The sequence below is a fragment of the Urocampus carinirostris genome, chromosome 2 (genome assembly GCF_059441175.1).
Source record: "Urocampus carinirostris isolate Australia breed hairy pipefish chromosome 2, RoL_Ucar_1.0, whole genome shotgun sequence".
NCBI classification, from domain to species: domain Eukaryota; kingdom Metazoa; phylum Chordata; class Actinopteri; order Syngnathiformes; family Syngnathidae; genus Urocampus; species Urocampus carinirostris.
In genome coordinates, this window is record NC_142350.1 from 9,590,468 (window position 1) to 9,615,078 (window position 24,611).

At 38.1% G+C, this 24,611-nt stretch overlaps 2 protein-coding genes across 4 annotated transcripts in view; one reads left to right on the forward strand and one right to left on the reverse strand.

The window, feature by feature from the left end:
* LOC148370988 (uncharacterized) lies at window positions 1-12,139 on the reverse strand. 2 transcript variants are annotated; one of them, XM_088328829.1, is made up of 6 exons: window positions 11,858-12,139; window positions 9,943-10,068; window positions 9,662-9,856; window positions 8,070-8,258; window positions 4,430-5,253; window positions 1-2,318 (listed from the first exon to the last, which is right to left on the reverse strand). In XM_088328829.1, the coding sequence occupies exons 3-6, from the start codon at window positions 9,848-9,850 to the stop codon at window positions 2,090-2,092; spliced, it is 1,431 nt and encodes a 476-aa protein (XP_088184955.1). In that variant the 5' UTR covers window positions 9,851-9,856; window positions 9,943-10,068; window positions 11,858-12,139; the 3' UTR covers window positions 1-2,089. The 2 variants fall into 2 exon arrangements, with proteins under 2 accessions (XP_088184955.1, XP_088184954.1); XM_088328828.1 differs by having other exon boundaries at window positions 9,943-10,151.
* Window positions 12,113-24,611, forward strand: part of ehmt2 (euchromatic histone-lysine N-methyltransferase 2) — an 18,404-nt gene continuing 5,905 nt past the window's right edge. The window contains exons 1-16 of one of the 2 annotated variants that reach the window (XM_088328825.1): window positions 12,113-12,228; window positions 13,957-14,014; window positions 14,094-14,243; window positions 14,320-14,552; window positions 17,207-17,273; window positions 17,424-17,506; window positions 17,612-17,677; window positions 17,726-17,864; window positions 17,981-18,067; window positions 19,260-19,396; window positions 19,470-19,613; window positions 19,694-20,013; window positions 22,922-23,152; window positions 23,232-23,314; window positions 23,389-23,495; window positions 24,486-24,608. In XM_088328825.1, coding sequence (XP_088184951.1) covers window positions 12,202-12,228; window positions 13,957-14,014; window positions 14,094-14,243; window positions 14,320-14,552; window positions 17,207-17,273; window positions 17,424-17,506; window positions 17,612-17,677; window positions 17,726-17,864; window positions 17,981-18,067; window positions 19,260-19,396; window positions 19,470-19,613; window positions 19,694-20,013; window positions 22,922-23,152; window positions 23,232-23,314; window positions 23,389-23,495; window positions 24,486-24,608 — 2,055 coding nt within the window. In that variant the 5' untranslated portion in view covers window positions 12,113-12,201. The remainder of the gene's footprint in view (window positions 12,229-13,956; window positions 14,015-14,093; window positions 14,244-14,319; window positions 14,553-17,206; window positions 17,274-17,423; window positions 17,507-17,611; window positions 17,678-17,725; window positions 17,865-17,980; window positions 18,068-19,259; window positions 19,397-19,469; window positions 19,614-19,693; window positions 20,014-22,921; window positions 23,153-23,231; window positions 23,315-23,388; window positions 23,496-24,485; window positions 24,609-24,611) is intronic. The other variant, XM_088328826.1, reaches the window with a different exon arrangement.

Genomic DNA, 24,611 nt, shown 5'->3' on the forward strand with positions numbered 1-24,611 from the left:
CAGTCAATATTTTTAATAACAATATTGAACACCTGAAACAAACTCTTGAGAGTGTGTGCTGTACAAATGTAAATAAATGACCCAAAATATTGATTCTTTTTACAATTATAATAAACAAAATTCCAAGTTTTTTATCCCAGAATCGCACCTTAAAGATGATCCAATAATATATTCTATGGGCGCTTACTAATTTAAATAAACCAATTTGTGTATGGAAAATATCCATCCATTATCTGTACCGCTTATCCTCAGTAGGGTTGCGGGGGGTGCTGGAGCCCTTCCCAGCTATCTCCGGGCAGTGGGCAGGGGACACCCTGAACTGGTTGCCAGATGGTCGCAGGGCACACAGGGGCAGACTATGGAAAATATATTCGCTTGTTTTATGGGGCAGCCATTTTGAGAGTGGCAGTCGAGGGATGGTGACATAACAAAGGCTTAGCATTTAGCTGATAACTAACGATGGCTCTGTTTCAGAAGCAGGTCAACTTTGATTGGTTATAAGAGAAGCGTGATTTCATCACTCCTACAACAGAAACTTCTACAATATGAATCATAATGAAGTTTTTGAACTAGTGGTGGCCTTTGAAACATACGAGAAATAATTCCGCATTAAAATGAGTCACAAAACAAAATTTCCATTTAAGGCAGTGGACCGATTAAGACTTTAAATCTTCATCAAAATAGTTTTAGCAACAGATAACACTGACAGTCTTGAATAAAACAGACATTTTTTCTTTTTGCGGCAAAAACCACCAACACACAAAAGACATAATCACAGTATTAAAAAAACAAAAAAGACCTCACAGCAGAATTGCCTAAGTTGGATTAACACTAGAAAAGGTTGTTTAATGGGTTCAAAACAAATCTTCCTATCATAATTCCCTAAGATAAGGATAATTATTGTATTAAAATGTAATTTATTTTTCTGATTTTGGTGAAAAATATTTTTTTAATTTGGAAATAAAACTCACCCTTGGATTTATCAATTCCATTATTTTAAGAAACATTTTTCTTGATTTACTAAAAAGACGAGTTTTTACAATTTTTATGAAAACAAATACTTGCAATGGGCAAAATTGTCTTTATTTGCAGTGTGTGAAGGTATTGTATTCATATAAAATGTTCTTCAAATGAGAACAAATATCTATCTTTTGCCCTAGCTGCTAGCGTCTAGTAGATAGTGGTACTCATTTTAAGGATTCCTTTTCATAATTGACAAAAGAAACACATTTGAAATGTCTTTAAAAAGACAAAATACATTAGAAAATGGACAAATTAAACCCCCGGGATACGGCGACTCCGCTATAAGACAAGTTTCACTCAACATGTCATGTGTCTTTGGCCCTTTTTATGGCATTCTCCCCACTGTACGACATCAGACATTTACTCTGCATATCTAAAAACGTGAAAATTCAAAATTTGGGGTGTTTTACTGTATATGTAGTTACATCTCTATACCTTCTCATTATTGGTCTGTCTAATAAAATGTTTGTCTGCTATTGGTTTGCATCACTAAGATGCAGAGATGCCATTGGATGAATTACCTCCCACAATGCCTTTCCCTTGATTCAGTTCAGAATCTAGTATGCTTTTTAAAGACTTTGCACGTTGGCTTTACAACACTATTTTTTAAACTCAATATATTAGCTCTGGGTCCCAAGGCTTACAGTTATGCTAAAGGGAGATGCAAAAGCATTGAAACAAAGCTTGTGATTATAAAGAAAGATGAATAAGGCACACAAATCACTACCTTCGCTGAATGGCGTGGTTGTAACAAGTCGACGATCGGGACTTCTGAAAAAATGAGGTGATTAAAGCGAGAAAATCTTTTAAGAGCATTGCAATCTTTGCAAGTGGAAGTTTTAGAATCTGAATTAAAATCAGCCGTGCGCCCAGTATCCCACTCTACCAGCTTAAGTCACATCAAATGTGAAATAAATATCAATCCTCCGCTACATGACAATTTTTTAGAAAGGATTCATGACATATACCAGGGGTCTACTGTATACTACAGTAAAATGAATACAGGCTATTTTGCTGTGTCCTTTTTATAATTATTTAACTAGTTCTGCCGACAATTCTTTGGTTTTTAGGCCGTTTCCCCGGCAACTAGACATTCCTGCGCTTCATCCCGTATTCCCCCGAGCGATCGCTCTCGCTCCTCCTGCTCGTGGATGGAATTTTGCACGGTGGTTTTGCCGTGCTGCTCCTTCAAGTGGCGCCGAAGCGCCGGCTTGTGGGCGAAACGGGCGTGGCAGTAGGCGCATCGGTGCGGTCGCTCGCCGCTGTGGAGGTTCATGTGGTCGATGAGCGTGGACCTGAATGAATGAATGGATAAACAAATGAATGGCCAATATTGTCATTATACAGCACAGGTGTCAAAGAGGCGGCCCGCGGGCCAGATCAGGCCCGCTAAGGGATTGAATCCGGCCCGCGAGACAACACTCAGAGAAGCGCAAGAGAAAAACAAGCTGCAGGTTGAAAAATGTCAACTTGATGTTGCCAAAGCCAGATGCCTCTCATAAAGACACTGTACTTGTATTTATTTCTCTTTCTCTCTCTCTCTCGATCTTTCTTTTCCACCCCTTTTCTCCCACTCTGTCTCTTTCACTCTCTGTATCTCTCTTTTGCTCTTCCTTTGTTGCTCTTTGTCTCTTTCCCTCTCTGTGTCTTTTAACCTCTTTTGCTCTAACTTCCTTTTTTCCTTCTCCTCTTTTCTCTCTTCATACCCTTTGCGCTTTCTTTTCTCTTTTCTCTCCTTCTTTCTTTCTATTTCTCTTTGGATTTCTTTCTTCCTCTCCCTTTCTTTTCCCCCTCTCTCACAACTTTTTATCTTTTGTTTCACACGCTCTCTCCCACTTTTTCTTTCTTTGTCCCACCCTCTCTCCTTTTCCCTCCCTCTTTCTCTTATTTCTTTATCTCTCTTTTTCTTTCTCTTTAATCTACTAGTCCGGCCCATGACAGAATGTTTGTTCTATCGTGTGGCCCCCGAGTTAAAATGAGTTTGACGCCCCTGTAGGGATGGGCAAACTATGGCCTTTAGGCCACATGGAGCCAGTGAGGCCCGCCGAAAGAAAATGGTCAAAATATAACAATATATAATAGTAAATAAAGTACTATTAAAAAAAAAGGTTTGGTCCCCATTGTCCATTTGTGTCTACAACAAAAACACTACTGCATAAATACTACAAAATTACTACAAAACTATATATCACATTTAGTGCTTAAAACAGGGACCCGATTAATTATTTTGCTTACATTTTATAAAGAAAAATATACAACAGAAATACCACAATACAAAAATACTACTTCATAAATATTAGAAAAAATCAACTTCAGAAATATTATGACAGAAATACTACAAAAAAATCAACTGCAGAAATATTACAAAAATATAACTGCAATACTACAAGACTTGATATTAAATTTAGCGCTTTAAACAGGAAATACATTAATTCATTATTTATTTATTTATTATTATTCAGCCAGTATCAACCATCAACATGATATCTACCGGAAATCATTTTGTCACGCGAAGCTATCGACGTGACTCGTCGCCTTCGATCGGCGCCGTGTTTTTAGACCCACCTGCTGTGTTGGGAGTCATTAGGTGACCAAACCCCCCAATTCCAACCCTTAATGCCGAGCGCCAAGCAGGGAGGCAATGGGTACCAATGTTGTAAGTCTTAGGTATGACTCGGCTGAAGCTTGAACCAGCGTCCTCCCAGTCTCTAAGCAGGCGTCCTACCATCTAGGCTACCGAGCTGGTAATAGTGAGTGCTTCAAAACCAATTTGATGAACAAATTCATTGGAAAAACAAACAAATATCAAAATCTAATCCGTCTAAATCTATTTTATCTAAATCTAATCCATCTAAATCAAAACTAAATCTATTTTATTCAAGTTTAATCCAAATCTATCTAAACTACTTTATAAATCCAGATGTGTGCGTGTGTGTGTTCATATGTAGCTTAGGGTCCAAAAGGGCTGAGCTGAATTTGGGGAAAATTTTAATCGTTGTACTTTAGGCCTCTGGGAGTGTCTTTAGCTAGTTTTCATGTCAACGCAACCCTAAAAAATACCAACAAATGTATCTGCTTTTATGCACATGCGGCCATGTGGCTTTTTGGCGCCCAGTGGCTTTCTGGTGCTTTTTCAACAAACCATGGCCCGACAACCTTGCTCAAATAGGGCCATAATGCCAAATCCCAATTCATGTGTTTAGTATGTGACCAATAGGCTCAGAAACAACTGAACCGCTTTTCATAAAAATTTACAGTTGCACAATAGGCCTCCACAAGTTTCTTTAGCCAGGTTCCGTGTCAAGTCACGCCCAAATAAATACCGCTAAAATCGATGGAAATCTGCTTTTGTCTTGTATGCTTTTATGGATATATTAATGACAATATATTAATGATATATAATGACCTTTGGGTGAAGCCTTTGGAACAAAGCGGGCACTGGTGCGGCTTGCCGTTGCCTCGGTGTAAGGCCATGTGGCGATTCAAGTTATACGAGTGGTGGAATTGTTTATCGCAGAAGGGGCAAGCGTAAACCTGGTGTGCAGAGCAATAGTGCATGGCCAGCGTATGCGTGGAGGCGCACGTTATCCCACAGTGCCCGCAGATAACCGGCCCGGTCACGTTGGATGTGGATCCCACCACGGCTACCGACTCGTCCCCGCCTTCACTGGTTCCGGCGTTCAACCGGCAACCTCCTTCGTTGGCGTCACCCGATTCGAAATGGGTCAAACTATTAGCGACCGGTGGCAAGGATTTATCCCCTTCGTCTAGACTCAACCGGGGGAGATCGACCGGGAAAAAACTTCCCGTCTTTTGCCCTTCGCTGAAGTCCATCCCGAAGCCGCCGCCGGACGTCCCTGCAAGGTATAACAAATCCTGGGATGCTAATCTAGAAGATTTCCTCTCATGAGGTGACGCCCACCCCTTCCTCTTTAAGGAACAGTGCTGGGGCACCGTTCCTCGGCCTCGACCACGCCCAGGTTGAGGTAACCTTAGTCTCAGTGTCAGCTCTCCTTCCGTTGTCAAGTCGTCAGTTCCAGGAACTGTCGGATTTGAGTCAAAGTCGACGTTTTCTCCTCCGACTTCATCCCCCACTCTGGGGGAATGCCTATCTTCATGTGCATCAGGAAGAGCTCTAGATTCTTCCCCCTTAACACTCTGTTGCTCCTCATCAGAGATGTAAACACTGAAAACATCATGATGGTCATCTCCTTGGTCTGATGCATTATCCTGTGGATACATCAGAGGTAAAAAAAAACACATTTCAGTTTGAAATTACTTCAGCAGGTGTCGGATTTTATAAAGATATAAACTCATTGCTGACAAAAATATTCAAGTAGAGGCATTTAATTAGTTTTACTACAGCGCGTGTAGGAAAGTCGACCCGGCGGCCATCTTGTTTGGCTAGCTGGATCGCTCTGACGACATCCGGTTTCAGACGTATTTATTGAAAGGTCACGCATGCGCAGTGAGTCGCGCAATCATATTACATTACATACAATAGAAAAACATTGAAAAAAAACGTGGATCTTTGAAATGTGACTATGTGTGTGTGTGTGTGTGTGAATGATTACTTGTGTATCAAAAATAGAAAAACTGGTTAAACAAGTTAATTTCATAGCATGGGAGTCTGAGAAATACACAACTAAAAATAGCTTACTTTACAGCAGGTCAAAGTGGAATTTGAGATTTTCAAATTTAAAAAAATCCCTCGCTACTTAGTGCTTGCGGCCTCAGTGCATCATGGTTTGAAAAAGATTTACATTTCCATTATCCGTGATCACATATAGCCTGCAGAGCAAATTATTGTTGGGCCTGACGGCTCTTTTTTGACAATCTGTCCAGTGACCAGATGATGAAGGTGCTGTTTCAGAGTCAGATCAGGAGGATTCTCTGCCTGCTCTGGAAACCAATACCATCTGTTTCATGTAGGGAGCACATGAAGAACAGCCTGGAGAGGGAAGGGCACCACCAGCTACTTGCCCAAGACACACCGCGAGAAGTGGTCCCAGTTACAATGTATGTGTTTTACCCGGTGCGGTTATAGAGGGGCACCAATTTGATATGTACACACTAAAGTTTCCGGTAAAGCTGATGAACATACATCTGTGTGCAAGTCTTCAATTAATTGTAATATCTAACGTAAAACAGTCCCCGTACAACCGTAAACCACCAGAAAATGAACAGCACTCGTGCAGCCACAATCAGTTATCCCCAATCCCATATTGCAGAGCGGGGACCGACAGAAGGTACTTTTGCTGGGAGGAGTGCGGTTCTGGCCCACCTAAAATGAACTGCACTGTTTTGGCCATGATCCATTATCCCCAGTCAATTATTGCTGAGAGCGGCGACCAAGATAGCGAATTTGAGTCATGCATGGTGGGTCTTTTTTCAGTTCTTTCCACCTAAAACTAACAGCAGGTGTCTGGCCGCAATATATTATCCCCTGTAGACAATTGCAGCGAGCGGAGACCGGCAGAGCACATGTTAAAAATTGGGGAGGGGAAACACTTTGTTCTGGTGCCCATTAACCGTGATAAACTTACAATATCTAAAAATCAGAGTACCTAATATTGCTGTCTCGTCCCATTTGAACAATTGTTTAATCTTTTACCTAACTTAAATGTATTATATATATATATATATATATATATAAATACAATCTAAATTAATTCATCATGATTCTGCTTATTTTACCTTGTTTTTCTAGTAAAATGTCACAATTTAAAATAAGTACACTATGGCCGGTCCAAATTGTCCCTAGGTGTGAATGAGTGAATGAGTTGTCTGTCCCTGTGTGCCCTGCGATTGGCTGGCAACCAGTTCAGGGTGTCCCCTGCCCACTGCCTGGAGATGGCTGGGATGGGCTCCAGCCCCCCCGCGACCCTAATGAGGATAAGCGGTACGGCTGATGAGATGAGATGAGATGAGATGAGATGATAAACAAATATTTTTTTCCTAGTGAAATATTTTATTAGAATATCAAAAGGTTCTCATTGGCAGGTAACACGTGGAATAAAGAAAACATTTTTGAAATATAAAGGGAATTTTTTGACTTCTTAAGCGTAATAAGAAACAATACTTGAAATTGATTTTATTATGTTTAGTTTATTTTGAGGAGTATAAAATACAGGAAAAAAACAAAATATAGTCCTTAAATAAAATAATTTGAAGAAAACGTTTTATTTAAATAAACATATACAAAAGTAGAAGTAAAAAATATATATTTCCCATTTAAGAATAATTTACACATTCTAAGTATTATTTTCAGGTAAAATATTCTATTGTTGGAGTAAAATCGGTTCAAGAATAAAGATAAATTGTTCAATTCCATACATTTTTTTACCTTTTCTCAAGAATGATAAAGATAACACTTATCATTGGTTTTATCTGACTGGGAAAATCCATTTTTAAAAATGTTAAAAAAAAAGACTTAAAATGATCAAACATTTATTAAAATAAACAATTAACATGTTTTATTTACATTAAAAAGTATTCAAATCTACAGAAAAAACGGAATGTCTCACTGTCATAGTGTCTCATTTAAAAATTAGTTTTGCAAATTATGAGTTGATACAATTCACACTTTATTTCACCTCCAAATTTAAAAACATAGTAAAAAAGGAAAAATAATCAATAAAATTAGCCTAAAAACTAAATTTTAATCATAATAAAATAATACTATGATCCCAGAAAAAGTGTTCTACTTTTGTATATTTAATAAATACTCAAAATGAGCAGAATTATCAGTCACCGTGAAAATATTGTAAATTGAAAATGTAAAAATATAAAGCAATGAAAAAAGGTACTCCAATAAATCCAGTATATGAAGTACTGTCCATCTGCAATACATATCGGATGCATTTCCTAATTAGAATAATGATACTTTACTAAATCGTGTGGTCTGAAAATATTTTTGATCTTTATTTACAGATAAAAACTATTGAGATTAGAATCTCTATTTCAAGGGTGAATGGAGATTCGGGATGGATGTATTTAATCTTCATAAGGTTATTTTGAAACCCCAATGATGAAAAATCACAGACCTTCAAATGAGGTTTTTCCGTCAGAGTGCTGGCATCATTATGCTGACCATTTTCCTGCGTGCAGTTTCTTTCCACTAAGTGCGCTTCCGTGCTCCGAGCGGGGGAATGGCGGCTGCCGGGGAGTGATGCGATGGAATGGATGCTGCCGCTTACAATCACAGGCTGGGGCGGTCCGTCCTCTGCTGTTATCTGCAAAAAAAAAAATGTATAGTACAGTAGACCCTGGGATACGGCGTCCCCACCATACAATGTTTTCATGTATTTTTGTATACTTTACTTATTGGATATATGTCCCAAAGGTTGCAGTGATGTTATTGGAAGAAGCAAAAGAAATGAAATGAAATTATCTGCATTTGACTTTTCAAGTCAAGACTTCCCAAAGTGCTTTACAGTGTGCTTCACATTTCCCAATAGCGGCCGTGCAGCCATGTACGGCGCTAACCTGCTTATTGGGGGTATTAGGGGTTCAGTGTCTTACCCAAGGACACTTCGACATGTAACACGGGGGAGCCGGGATTCGAACTGCGATCTCTTGATCCCAAGACGGGTGCTCTACCTCCTGAGCCACTGCCGCCACAAAAGCAATTTTTTTTTCATTTACATGTATGTTTTTTTCTAATATCATTTTATTTTATCGTGCAGCATGGCAGCGCAGTGGTAAGTGCATGTGCGGCACCATTCTGAGGTCATGGCATTAAACCTTCCTGTGTGGAGTTTGCATGTTCTCCCCGTGCTTGCATGGATTTTATTTTATACATGTTTATAACACGAAATGGTCCATGGTATCATTGATTGCATATTGCTTTGAATAAAGACCAGCATTGTCTATTTTTGTCAAGACTTGCAGCTCTTTTTTGCTGTGAAGTTCACCAAGACGTGAACTACAATCGAGCGGTTGTGATCCATTATTTCAATCGGCTCTTTTTGCCGTTACTGTGTTTCCAGCTAAAATGAACTGCACCGTTGTGGCCCGCGATCCAATTATCCCCAATCCTATACTGCTGCAAGCAAGCACTGGCAGAAGGCACTGTCGTTGGGATTCGTACCATTTTGGCCTGTCTAAAATGAACTGCACTGGTATGGCTGTGATCCATTATCCCCGGGTCAACTATTGCTGAGAGCATGGGCTGGCAGAGAACATTTTTATTCCATTTCGGGAAGCTTGAGAGTATACTATTGTGGCTGCCCTAAATAAACAGCTCTGTTTTGGCAGCAATCAATTATCCCTTGTTGGCTATTGATGAGAGTGGGGATCAAGAGAGCAAATTTGTGTCATGTCGGGATCAATTATTCCCAGTCCACTATTGCTGCAAGAGCAAATTTATCTCATGCAAGGTGGCTAGTTTTTCACGCTCTTTCCGCCTAAACTGAACAGCATCCATGCGGCTGTGATCCCTGCAGACTATCGCTGCAAGCTAGAGTGCATGTTAAGAATGGAGATGGGGCTACTTTGGGAGTTTTCACATATAGCTTTTCGCAGGGGGTTCTGAGCCCCATGAACCACGATTACTGAGGGATTACAGTAATCGGGGGGGGGAACTATCTTGCAAAATTGCTCGGTTACGTTGTAGTCAAAGCGACTATCGACTGACCTTCATTGGATTGGGGGTTTTCAGCTGCATGTACTTCTTCAGAGCATCTCTGCATCGCTCAACGATGTACTCCATCTGCAAATAACTTGCGGCAGTCAAGTAATTGACTATCTCCTCTGGGTTGAATTGTAGCACACCGGTGTAGCAGGAATGTAGCAGGTCACACATGACTGACGAGCTGTGCAGCATTGACACCTGAACATTTGCGGGAAAGAGAAAAATGATTTTAGTACAGGGCAACAGGCACAATAACAGTGATCATATTGCCGTTCTTTATTAACCTGAAGTTTTGGAGAAGGGTTGAGGAGGAACTGGTCCCTTAAGAAAGGCGAACAAGCAGCCAGCACCACTTTGTGTCCCCTAAATATTTGGTTGTTGCTGGTCAATATGGTGACGTCGCAAAAATGCTGGTGGGATCGCAAAGAATTCATGTGTTTGAGGGTCATATCCCCATGGCCGGGCAATCGGAAACACACCGCATTCATTGTATCTGAAGAAACAAAGCATTCAAGTGTCACTGTTTTCTTTGAATTCCTTTTGCAGATGACAGATATTTCTTCCTGGTATTAACTTAATGCTTATCAAGTATGTGACATTCCAAATAAAACTAGAAAATAATATTCATCATAAAATTAGTAAAAGAAAATGTTGTCATTATTTCAAGAACATTCAGAAAGCTAGTTATTTGGTTATATAAATAACTAATTTAGTTCTGAAAACTGGAGTTAACTATGATCCCTAATGTTGATAATTTCATGTTACACTGTAATAAAATTCATCTTGTATTGGCAGAATATTTTACTATATTATGGGATTCATTTTTTAGTTTTAGCATATATATATATATATATATATATATATATATATATATTAGCTTTTTTCTGGAACAGGAAGGAAAATAAATCTTAAAATGGACAGAATTATCCGATATGGAAATTAAAATATGAGTACATGTATGTCTATTTTTGCACATTAAAAATATTCTTGAATAAATTCATAAACAAAAATGATGTTTTTCTTCCAATACTATCATATTTTTACCAGCAGGTATTAAAGGAACATTTCAATGTTGTAAGAAAAATATCAAAAGGAGCTAAATTGTCTTGCAGCAGAACAACGAAGTTTTTCTTGGAAAGATAATACATTTGTTTTTTCTATTGTTTTAATTCACTTTATTTTTCCAGCATTAGTATTTCATTAGTTTGTATTTATTGGATAATTTCTAAGTAGAACTTTCTTAATTTATTATATTAGTTTTGTTGTTTTTTATTTACAGTAGCGGTGTGAATCTGTAAAAAACAACAATGAAAAATAGATTTATTTAGCAACAAAATATTTTACTTGGTAAAATGTTTATTAATCTCATTTTAAAAACATTTTCACTCATATTTCTACATAGCCTTTTCTTGTGTACATTTCGCTAACCAAGCATACAAATTGGAAAAGAATATGTTCACAATGTAGAAACATCTATTTATTCATACTTATTATTTATAGTTATTTTTGTATAATATTGCTGCTAGATTTCCATGCACTATTTTACTTGCACTATTTTAAGAGGAATTTAGGCCCGTCTATAAGCACTAGCTTTTATATATTCAGGTATTCTTCTTTCATCCTATTTCTTTCAGTAAATGCTGTAGTTTAATATGTATCTAGGAGTGGTACATTTAATCTCGTAAAGCGCTTTGGGAGGTCTTCATTGACTTGTAAAGCGCTGTATACATGCAGAACATTTACCATTTAAAACAATGTACGCTACGTTTTAATCAATGACAATAAAGATAATTCTAATCCGTTTTTCGATTTAATCATGCGTTTTATTGTGGGATGAATATTTTAATATAGATATTAAAATAGGATTAACATAAAAAACAAAGATGCCAAGTCGTATACAGTAGATTAATAATGTCCTAAGAATAGTTATATTTACAAAACGTTATAATAGCCCAAACACAAAGCAGATAAATGGATTGCAGTAGCTAGTAAATAATGTTTTTATTTATAACAAGCTCATTCGGACAAAATTAATGACGCCAATAGATGAATGAGATTGATAAATTGAATATATCGTTCACAATTTCCATTTGCAGCTGATGTGCGCAGCGGATATAGCAGCTAGCATTAGCAAACAGGTTAGCACAAACAAAACAACCCCATTTAACCATTGGCAGTTTATAACTTTGATGCACTCACCAATCACTTTTATTCCGTAGAATGCACCGAATAATAATGCAAACGCTGTTTTTCCAAACCGCCCGTGATGACCCAATTTTTTGACTCAAGTTAGTCTTCTTCCCTCTTTCCTTTCGCCGATGTGTTTACTTTACGACCTCTGCCTGAGGAGTATCCCGTGACAACGGCGCCCTAACTGACCTAAAGTCAGTTGTAATTTCGCTTTACAAGATCGTTGACATCAAAAGCGCGGGTACCAACTGAATTCCGGTCAGCGGTTTCCGATCGCGAAAGTCTATTACTGGAGGCGGGGCTTAACCCGTGACGGAAACACGCTTGCCTACGTTTATGCTCTTTGGGAAAACATGTCGGCTTCCGAGCCTCCGACAAAGGTAGCAAAGAAAATAATTTGAGTCATTGAATGTTATTTATACAGTATAATTAAAAATGTAATTTCATGCAAAGAAAATTGAGGTTTAAAACGTGCAGTAGGGTATTACAGTTTCTATTTGGTATCGAAACCGTTAGCGTTTAAGTTGTGCTAAAGTGCTAGCATTGTGGTTCTTAGCTTGCTACAATGCTGGCAAAGATTGACTTTGTTCTTTGTAATTCATTAGATCTTTTATGTTTGTTATTTTCTTTGTTGTTGGTTAATCTTAATCACTATGTCTTTCATATTTACATCACTTTCACCTTTCAACTAAATATTTTCGAACCACTGCTTCGCTGAGTGATGGTCTTTGATAAAAAAGATTAGACAATTAACTGCTTTATTCAATTCAATATTCATTGCGTTTTTATTTATTTTTTTAAATTGATTTTTTTCGATCAACAAATTTAGTCGTTCAAGCATTTTTTTCTTATACAATATATGTAACACATTTTGGGGGCAAAATAAAATACTGTTTTTACTGTGTTTTTTTTTTTATATTATATTAATTAAAAAAAAAATTAAAATGATGATTTTTTTCGGGAAAATAAGTATAGCAAAATAAAAAATAAAAGATATATATTTTCGAACAAAACAATAAAAATACCTAAAATTGACACCCCCCCAAAAAATATATATGTATGTATGTATATATATATATATATATATATATATATATATATATAGAGCGCATTTCAAGTCAATGTGCTTCACACTTACCCATTCACACACACTCAGACACCAATAGCAGCCATGCAAGGCGCCAACCTGCTTATTGGGGGCATTAGGGATTCATAAACCGGGAATCAAACCTGCGATCTCTTGATCCCAAGACGAGCGATCTACCTCCTGAGCTAATGCCGCCCCATTGTGTGTGTGTGTGTGTGTGTGTGTGTGTGTGTGTGTATATGTATATATATGTATATATATGTATGCATATATATATGTATATATATGTATGCATATATATATGTATATATATGTATGCATATATGTATGTATATATATGTATGCATATATGTATGTATATATATGTATGCATATATATATATATATATATACATATATATGTATGTATGTATAAAAGATGAGTGGTTAACCCCATTATCCATTATAATTAATTTGAAAAATCAGTTTAGAAATATGGTAAAATATTGTTAAATGAGATATATAATATGTCTACATGGCCTTTTGTTTTATATTTGTACCAATAAATTCCAATAGAGTAATATCATTAATTTCTTGATGAGGCAGATTTACAAATACTGTGGTGGGTGGCTGTTTTGGATCCCTTAACCGCACGGGCCGTAGCACCATTTCCGGTGGTGTGTCTTGTGCAAGTACAGCCTCTCCAGGCACAAATACTGTACTTGATTTTTAAAATTGTGAACTAATCAAATTAATTGCCCATCCTTACAAAATAACAATCAGGCGTTTGTGTATGTAGAACTATTTTAAAATATTTAAAACAACTATATTAAAATTTATACATTTTTTCTTCTAATATTATCATTATTTTTATTATTGTTGGTAGTAGAAGTAGATTTTGTGCACTGCAAAAATAAAGTTCTTAATTTTTATTAGCAGAAAATGTTCCTCATTTTAACAGTTTATTGTTTTGAGATATTTTATCTTTTTTTTTACAATGAAGATATTTATATGATGTGTTATTTACTTCTTTATTTCCCAGGAGTCTCTGCAAGCAAGTATCACAGAGTCTACAGCTGGTCCAGGTCAATTAAAGCAAGGTAAGTATGGTTTTATTTTCACTCGACAGGTTGATACATATCTTTGTTTGTATGTCAATAAAACACTCTTTCCCTTCAGATAATGGAGACGACACTGCAGATGCTACTGTGGATAAACCAGAGCAAGCGGGTGGTGTAACAGAGTTGTTGAGCTCTCAGCAGCCTGGAAAGGATGGCCCTAAAGAGAGAGATGATGGGGCGTCCTCCCCACCTACCAAACCACCACCAGGTGACATTTTGCTCCCAAAGTCACAATTTTCTTCATTATCTTTTTTTATTTACTATATTTTTCCTCTCCCTTAAAGGATATGCAGCCAAATCCCTGCCCCTAACCTCCTCTTCCTCCTTGTTGTCATCCTCCCCTTCCACGTCATTGACGTTGTCCCCAGGCCGGGCGAAGATGAGTGTTTCTGGACCTGTCAGTAGTAAACCGGTCCTGCCATTAGCACCTGCGGCTTCCTCCTCTCCCAATAATCTATCGGATTCCCCAAAGGTCCATCGGGCACGTAAGACGATGACCCGCCTGCTACCAATGCAGGTAAATCTACATTAATGAACGTGTCATAATATGGTTATCATGTTTTTGCATTTCTCTTTGACATGACTGAAAGCCTTAGGCCCTATAGAGAATGAATACAGTACAAAAAAATACAGAAGTGTATCACTGACTTGCAAGGTCTTTACGAAGGATGCGAGATTTGGAACTAAATAAATAAAGAAAAAGGCATTGTGGTGAAAGAAAGTTTAGCCAATTGCATATCGGAATTTGCATGATGCAGTGAGGCAGACCAGTAGCAGGTACGCATTTTATATAATTTTGAGCAATAGACCGGCTTCTTACAGACCTGACTTATTGTAAGCACGAACATGCAAACTAAGAATTTTATACTATTTTGGCCATGCAAAATAATTTGTTTTTGATGTGGTATAGTGGGTAAAATGCTGTAAAAAAAGACCAAAAAAACATCTTATTCCACGCCATGAAGTGAAAATGGAGTCTTTGAATGTGCTGGCCTACTGTATAAGAACAAGAGATTGCATACCTGTCAACCTGTACGTTTTTGCCGTACAAAGTACGTTTATTATGCATTTTAACACGTGTACGACGTGCAGGAAAATCAGTACGCGAATTTGTCAATTATGGGTACCATCCGGTATACACCGACTATCACGAAACCGCAAATCAATCAAGTCAAACGAGTTCGCTGCGGTAGCCTCTATCTCGGTATCGTTTTATTTTTTGTTGCAAAAAAAGCGAGCGGTTTGATGCTACTGTGCGCATGCGTCTAAGTCATTCTGATCTGTAAACAATAGGCGGGGTTGATTGAGCAAATTTGATATACCGTATTTTCCGCACTATAAGGCGCACCGGGTTATAGGGCGCACCCCGAAAAAATAGTTTTTGGTCCTATTTTTGACATATATAAGACGCACCGGATTATAAGGCGCTACAATGGGAACGTGGACAAAACAGTCAGATAGTTCAGTCCAACTTATTACCCCCTTAACATTCCGAAAGCTTGCAAAGACGCAAATACGTGTCGAGAACACGTGCGAATGCGGTGTCCGTAAGATGTCACTCAAATGCATCGTTCCATCATTCGGAAGGTTAAAGTCTTGGGATTCAAGAAATGATAACCATTCCTTCGTATCTATTTTCTTTTTCGCTCGCAACTTTACTGTGCATATGACAATAAACACTTGGAATTGAGTTTAATTTAAAAATAGACGCTCCATTCCATCCATTATCTGCACCGCTTATCACAGAAACATCGAGTTCAGTCTGAAACAAGACAATATAAAACCGGGAATAGCTCACCGAAGTCGTTGTGTTCATAATAATGTGCAGGCAATGTCCTCTTATATCCGTGAGGGTAGTAAATCCAGGAGAATACAATATTTACAAATACAGAATAGAAAAAAATGCTTTCTCTATGCCATCGGCCACATGCCATACGCATTCATCTTTTTCGGCCAATTGCAGGCTTTGTTTCGCTGTTTAAGCCAATGGCAGCCTGTACATTAAAAAAAGGTTTCGCCTCTTGACCTCCGAATAACTTTAGCCAATAGTGATCGATTCAACTGATGATTGACACATCTTTTTCGGCCAATGGCAGGCTTTGTTTGCCGTTTTAGCCAATGGCAGTCTGTAAATGATAAAAAGGATCCGCCTCTTGACCTCCGAAAAACTTTAGCCAATAGTGATCAATTCAACTGATGATTGACACATCTTTTTCGGCCAATTGCAGGCGTTGTTTGCCGTTTGAGCCAATGGCAGTCTGTAAATGATAAGAAGGATCCGCCTCTTGACCTCCGAATAACTTTAGCCAATAGTGATCGATTCACTTGATGATTGACACATTGGTTAGCCAATGAAACGCCGGTAAATAAATCCCACCATCCACCGCGTACTACTTGGCGTTCGGGGGAAAATCGAGTCGGCGGCTGCAAGTTAGTTGGAAAACTTAATGTTGATCCATAAATAAGGCGCATTGTATTATAAGGCGCATGGTCAGCTTTTGAAAAAAATAAAGGCTTTTAGGTGCGCCTTATAGTGCGGAAAATACGGTACATGTGGTCTTAAAAAGCATCGGGTTTCATGTGGTAGTTGTGTAGTGAAAGGAAGTCCGTCTCTTTTAAGAGAACCGGCTTTTTTCGGCTCAACTCATTAAAAAGAGCCTGCTCTCAAACGGCTCACTTGCTTTGATGCATTAAATTACGAATTATTATGTTGTATAAAGAGGTTATTAAAGGAGAAAATGAATAAAACAGGTTTGTGGTTATCCCTTTAATATTACCAACAATAATTTAATGCAGAAAATAAATTAATAATTTGTATAAGAAAATGTATTATTCTACTTAATTATATTTGCATGTATTTTTTCCCTCTACAGTGAACGTCCAAGCTACTTAATTTTTGAACTTTTTTAATAATATACCTCATTCATGTCGAGCAACTCAGTATCTCACAACAAAATGTTAATTAACAATATATATAATATAACGAAACATGTACAATATAACATGTTAAACTACATAAATAAACACGTTTGAAAAAAAAATAATGTGTAAGATTATTTTGTAAGGGAAAATACGGCAGTTTGTAAGGGTATGGAGCCGTAGAGGTTGACAGGTATGAGATTGTCTCTCATTTTTTTTCATCAGCATTTCTCTAACTACTTTAAATTACAGAGGATCCAATTTGACGGACCAACTGGAACAGTGCCACTATCAGAGTCATCATCTGACACCGAAACTGGTGAGTTAGTTGCTACAGAAATCAACATAAATTGCAGCCTCACAGACAAAGCCTAATGACCATAATGTCCCTTTTAAAAAACAACGTGTCTTTGATTTGATTTGTCATTGTGAAAGAACATTATTAAACTATATATATTTTTCCTTATAGGTGCCAAAAAAAGAAAACTTACCCATTTGTCTTCCAGCTTCCCTGACAGGTCAGATAGCTTTGCAAACGATAAACCCAAAATGGTAAGTCCAAGATGGAAGTTGAAATTCAAAAATGAATTTGAGTGAGTTGTATGAGTCCACTGAATGAAAAAAATGCTTATCAGTAATCACTGATTTTGTTCCTAGTTCGAAGCAGGAGCAGAAAGGCATCACGCGAAAGACACAGGAGACTTAGTTAATATGTTAGACCATGTAAGTGATTTTTGTTTTGTTTGAATACTTCTGCAAAGTATATATCAGATTGAATGCTCTCTTCAGGAATCATATTCAGAGTCAGAAAGAGACACACTGATTAAGAGGAAATCAGGAGAATTTCCATGGAAACAGGGGGATCAGGTGATGGATGAAATCAGTTCTGATGTTCTGGAGACAGCGGGAGGTGAGTGGCTGAATTTTACAATGTAAAAACAGGCATTTAATTTTGTTTTATTTTTTACATGTAACATAGCAGCAACTGTAATATGTGCAATTATGTCGTGTGCATGTGTGTGTTAGATGAAAGGACCACTGAGTATACAGAAGTTCCTTTAGATGCACTTGACATTGCTGCTGCTGATAGCCTGACACTCTCCCCTCATCATGGTAAGTTTTATTGATGATTTGATCATTTGTTTTTTATAATATGCGTACTCCTTGGCATTTTTTTCAAGCCAAGTACCTCTATCTCGTCAAAAATAACTAAAATAATAATCATAATATTATTTTTTAGAAAATTATTATATCGGTATTCTCAAATCTTGTACCTTTGTTTTTTTTCAGACATTTGAAAAAAATGGATGTAAAAAATATATATTTTCAAGTAAAATATTCTAAAATATTTTGCTGTCATTTATTTTTCTTTTTTTTTTTTAAATTACACTAGTGATAAAATTTTGATTTTGGGTAAATCCATCCATTATCCATCCATTATCTGCACCGCTTATCCTTAGTAGGGTCGCGGGGGTGCTGGAGCCCATCCCAGCTATCTTTGGGCAGTGGGCAGGGGACACCCTGAACTGGTTACCGGCCAATCGCAGGGCGCATAGAGACAACGATTCACCCGCTCATTCACACCTAGGGACAATTTGGACCGGCCAACCTGACATGCATGTTTTTGGTAATGTGGGAGGAAAACCGGAGTGCCCGGAGGAAACCCACCCAAGCTCGGGGAGAACATGCAAACTCCCCACAGGAAGGCTGGTAGCTGGATTTGAACCCATGACGGGTAGATCTAAATAAAAATTATAATATTTTTTAGACAATTGTTTGATTTCTCAAACTGTGAAGCTTTTTTTCCCAACCTTTTGCAAATAAAACTGAATATACTGTATATAATATATAAAGTGAGACACAGAAAAAAAATCTACTACTTTTTCAATTCACTGTCGTTTTGATGCACTTAGGACTCAGCCCAGTCTCTAAGCACTACCGTCTAAATATTTTTGCCTATTTATCCTAACATTCCTTTAATTTTATTTTTGCTTCTAAGTCTTTATTACATGTTTATCCTGGAGTGCCTTATGCAATGTTCACTACGTTTTTATCAATATCAATAAAGACAATTCTAATTCTAAGTTTTTCTAATATGATACTGAATATTTATAAAACTGAGCAAAATTATCTACCGTCTGCTCGTCTATATTCATTTGCATACTATCTGGAGGAATTTTCCCGTTATCATATTTCTGCTAAATGGGGTAAGAATATATTTTTTTTTAAGGCAAAAATAAAATGGTTTTGATGCAGCTAATTGCAATTGGTTAAGGCCTAAAATTACAGTTTCTCCTTGTGGCAGAGGGAAGCGATGGGGGGGATGCGGAACGCCTGGAGGAGCTTCCCCTTTGCAGCTGCAGGATGGAAGCGCCTCGTGTTGACAACACCAACTATCGTGTCAGCAGGCAGTGTATGGCAACTGAAAGCAGTAATCTAGAGGTGGGTGGCATGGTAATCAGTACAAACTCCCACATGTGTACATAACAGAAATGTTCTCATTTTTATTTTTCAGATAAGGGCCTGCACTAATATGACAAGTAAAGGAGAGACGATGCGGCCTTCGAGCCGGGTCCCCTTTATGGTGCTTTGTGAGACGCATCGCTCCCACATGGTTAAACATCACTGCTGCCCTGGCTGTGGTTTCTTTTGTGTAGCAGTGAGTATTTGACTCTTGTCATCATTAAGTCGAAACATCTGTTTATTTGTGTATATTTATCAGCATTTCTTACCTCCAAGGGAACCTTCCTTGAGTGCTGCCCAGACCAGCGCATCGCTCACAGATTCCACCGTGGTTGCGTGACAGTTCTTGGGAGTGGCAGGAGCAGAGCGAATGGAGGAATGCTCTTCTGTCCCCACTGCGGTGAAGATGCAACTGAAGCCCAAGAGGTCACCCTGCCCGCCTTTAGCTCGGCACAAGCTTCCGCCACAATGGTTGTCACCATGTCGGCGTCCTCCACCACCATGCCATCCTTGCCTCCGTCCGTCCCTTCGGCGCTCTCTCTCACAGCCTCCACGGGAGGGATGAAAGAAGGGACAATGCCGGAAAGGCCTGTCAGGTAACATTACCAGTGGGCTTATTGGTTATCTTGTTTTTAGACATTTTCTTTCCATTTTAAAGTGGTTGGGAAGACAAAACACACCACAAAATAGTAGCCGGATTGCCGTCGGACTGTTACGCAGCAAATGCGTGTCTATGTGAAGTCACCAGTCACTGATTTACGTCAAGCCAACTCGTAGAATTTAAGATTTGCTAACCATTAAAGATATACCAATCACAGAAACATCTGGTTCAGTCTAAAACAAGATACCAGAAAACTAAAACTACGTCGTCTTGCAGCCATCACATTCGATGATAGTACGCAACCATGGTCTCCTTACATCAGCGTGAGTCAAGTCAATATAACTGTGTACAATATTTCAAAACACACGATAATGCCGACAGATAAAAATAAATCTGCCATAAACTTTAGCCAATAGTTACCTATTCAAATTACGGTTGATACTTTGGTTAGCCAATACAATTCTGAATACATCGATATTAAGATGTACCTATTGTAAATAAGACCGTGAAATAAGTGTGCATAATGCCACTAGTAATTTATTTTTACACACCATTTTTACCTGCAAGTGTGCACAATCGTGATCGAGATGCCGAAAGGAAATTCTAACGTTTAATCTTTCACAATGTATAAAAAAAATAGCCAAAGTTAAATACAGACGCTGCCCTAATTACGAACGAGGTTCTGGACGATCGTTAAGTTGAATTCGTTCATAAGTTACTCCAGTGCTATATTTTGGAATGTATGTTTAAGGTTTATAAAAGTATGTTTACGGCTTATAAGTAACATGTATTGTTTTGAAACTGAAAAATAAACGTTAAATCAAATAATATGCTCTATAAAGTAACAAAGAAGGCTGAATGATAAAGCATACTACTGAAAAACAAAGCGACCAATTAGGCGATGTAATTCTGTGGTCTGTGAAACCCTTTGAGAACCCTTGTGATTAAGGGCATCACAAATAAGCATGACTTGACTATAAAGATAAATAAAGTAAAGTTTTAACTTACTTTTGAAAGATTTAGGCGACTTTCTCCTCCGTGGTAAAAAGTGGACGAAAAAAAGTAATCCAACCATTTTCACTACCGCATCATTCTTTCTTATTCCACTTTCATTTAAAAAGAAATGGCTCTCCTCTTCTTTAAGCTTTACACCAACCGTATTGAATGGATGCATGAGATATTAAACAATAAAAAAGTTCTTAGCGTGCTAGAGATACAGTGCAATGTGTATACACACAAACCGGGAAGTAGAAGCCTGATTTCTTCTTCGCGGTGGATGCTGGGTGAGCTCTCACAGCGCCACGCGGCGGAAAGAAGCACTAGAGTACTGTCCCCTACTCGGAAAAAGGTTCACACAATACAAAATCTAACCTACAGCCATGCTGGGAAGTTTTTCGACATCCCAAAAAAATGTTCATATCTACCGTTTTGCGTAAGGCGAATCTTCGTCAGTAGGGGAACGTCTATACACAATTTAAATGGTTTTGAGTATTGAATACTGGTCGGCTCCAAATGGCCACTTTTGGAAACGCTTAAATCTACCCTCAGAAAAATGTGTATAATACAATGTTTACTTTCTCGGATTGTGATTTAATTTGACAACGTACCAGGTAAGGCTTTAAGCTACTGTCTCACCTGTTTTCCTGCCAAGATGCTCATGCTACGCTTATCTGCAGGCATTTAATTGCAAAATAAAATTCAGGCAAAAATAAAAAACTTTTTTTCGGTGTGCTCTAATTCAGATTACTCAATGTTAGTAGAACTTGCATTGAATATTTCTGTTTGGCACAAAACTTCAGAGTGTAACCTTTCAAAAGGGACCAAACCCTCCATATTCTCCGAATGGTACAATGAAATGAAATGATCTGCATTTATATAGCGCTTTTCAAGTCAATGACTTCCCAAAGCATTCAATTTTAATTTGGGTGCGTCTTGGACTGGGATTTTAGGCAAATTATACAGGGAACCTTAAGGGGTTAATGGTCGCAATTCCCCTTATTAAGTGATGATAAACCTTACAAACACAACACGGAACCTATTTACTCACAGCAAGGCGGACTATGTATACCAGGCTTGTCAAAAGTCAGTGATCAAATTTTTACTGGCCTGCGGCCTCTGTCATAAAATCAATAATATGTGGCTCTGCAGGAATGTTGACCGCAGTATAAAATCAATTTGTTCAAAAAAATAAACAAATCACAATTTCACCTGGTAATGGCAATAGCCCACCCATTTCCACCATGGTGACTGTAAATAAAAAAAGGAAAGTTGACTGTGAGGGCCGCCGCTTTCGGAATAAGTGAAAATTGGAGGGTTTTTTTCACTGAAATCCAGAACAACTGCGTTTTCCTAATTTGCCAAGAGACTGTGGATGTTTTCAAATAATATAATATCAAGAGGCACTGCCAGACAAAACACCCTGACTACAAAAAGCTAACTGGAAATGAATGCTTTAAAAAGGTGAAACATCATCTTATCTTATTTCTCTTTTTTGTATGTTTAATTACTATTTCAATATGTTTTCAGTGATCAGGAAAATGTGTTCTATAGCAATTTGGGTTCACATGGATTTTTTTGGGGAGGATGAGAACAGACCAACTGATTATAAATTTCTTCATAACAGGAAAATTCGTTACACAAGCAATCCCAGTTACGAGCGTAATCCTGGATTGAATTAAGCTCGCAAGAAGTTGTACCACTGTACTTTTTTGAGAATGAAGTCTTACATTTTAAAGATAAGCAAAACAATGACAGGAAAAACTGTGACCAAAGGGGAAAAAATAAAATATTATGAAACGTGTCTGCACTTTTCAAAATAAAAGAGTAATCATTTAACAATTCATACTCAATCTTAAATGCTATTGAATAGTATAAATCGTGTCTTGAACATCTGCCGTCTCCAGTGCACGTATGCGCAGCCACGGAACGCTTTTAATGGTGGACAAACAGCAGCCGCCTCAGCCCGTGCCTTCGACACCATCCACCAGCATCGTGCCCCCAGCTGAGGAGGGAGTGGACAGCGTGGGGCCGTCTGTCTGTATGCCCAATGGAAAATCTGTGTGCCCTAGTGCTCTTCCTCCGGGGCCAAGCAGGGCGGCGCTTCAAAAAGCAATTCTCACACAGGACACTGAAAGGTTTGCACTCAAAATTGGTTTTGTTTTATTTATCATTCCGACTTATATGGAAAAAAAGATGACATTTTTTCCTTTTTAGGAGGAAAAAGCTGAGATTCCATCCACGGCAGCTCTACCCTGCTGCAAAACAAGGCGAAGTTCAACGAGTCCTCCTCATGCTAAGTATGCTGAATCATGTCTTTGTAGTATGTTTTAGTGTATCCTTTGTAAAAATGAATCTTATGCGTTTATTCAAGTGGAGGGCATTGATCCTTCATACCAGCCTGACTCTCAGAACGGACGCTCGGCTCTGCACGCTGCCGCTCAAAGAGGTCTCTTGGAAGTCTGCTACATACTTCTACAAGTGTGTGAGGCCATCTATCTAGCTAACTAAAGTAGACCCCCAAGATACGACATTAATTGGTTGTGAGGTTAGGATTGTGAAATGAAATTGCTGTGTAACGGGGGATAGAAACCTGTGGTAAGGTGTAGCTAATGCGTTTGAACCTTCAGTGACAGATACGAAAACATTAAAATAGCAAAATAGTGTATAATAAGTACTAATTATGTGTGATTTACATGTATATGATTAAATAACATTATACATTTATACATGTAAAGAAAAAATAAAATATATTGCTTTGGTGTGATGTGACTTGAGCTGGTCGAGTTGAGTAAGGTGGATGCAGAAGTGGGAGGTGACGGTTGCTTTAAACTAAACTGGTTTTAAAACTTGCAAGGAGTGTCATGCCCCTAGAATATTTCTTTGCTTTTTATTGCTTACTTATTTTAAAAAATGGTCCCTATCAGTGATTTGTTACAGCCTTGCAACATAGCAGGAATATTGATTTTTGTGCCTTCTTTGTATTTATTAACAATTGCAACTTTTGTTCACATGGTTATCATGCTTCTCCCTTTAGCATCACTGCAATCCCTGTGATCCATAGCGCATAAATACATTATATAAAATATAGTAACGTAACGTAGACTCACGAAGCGCAAGAGATTCTGAACTAACTAAAGAGAAAGGTGGGAGGCAGTTCAGCCAAATCCATATTGACATTATTATAATTCTGTGATGGAAACCAATAGCAGACCAGCTTTTTATGTCGACCAATAGCAGACAGGCATCTTAAAGATGTAACTACATAAGTCTTTTGCACTCAAAAAAGTGTTTGGTGACGTCGTTCAGTGGCGAAAATCCTGTAAAGAGGGTCAGAAAACATCTTATTGGACACCCAAAATGTCAAGGCATCGTTCTCGTATCCTGGGAGTGCATTTTATATACATTACAATATCCCTAACTATGCCTAGTTTTTGATGTATGAACTAAATGAACATCTTTTCTCCTTAGGCGGGTGCTAACATCGATGCTCAAGACAAAGAACTGAGAACGCCACTCATAGAAGCCATTGTCAACAATCATGTAGAGGTTGCTCGATACCTGATTCAAAACGGGGCATGCGTCTACCATGTGGTG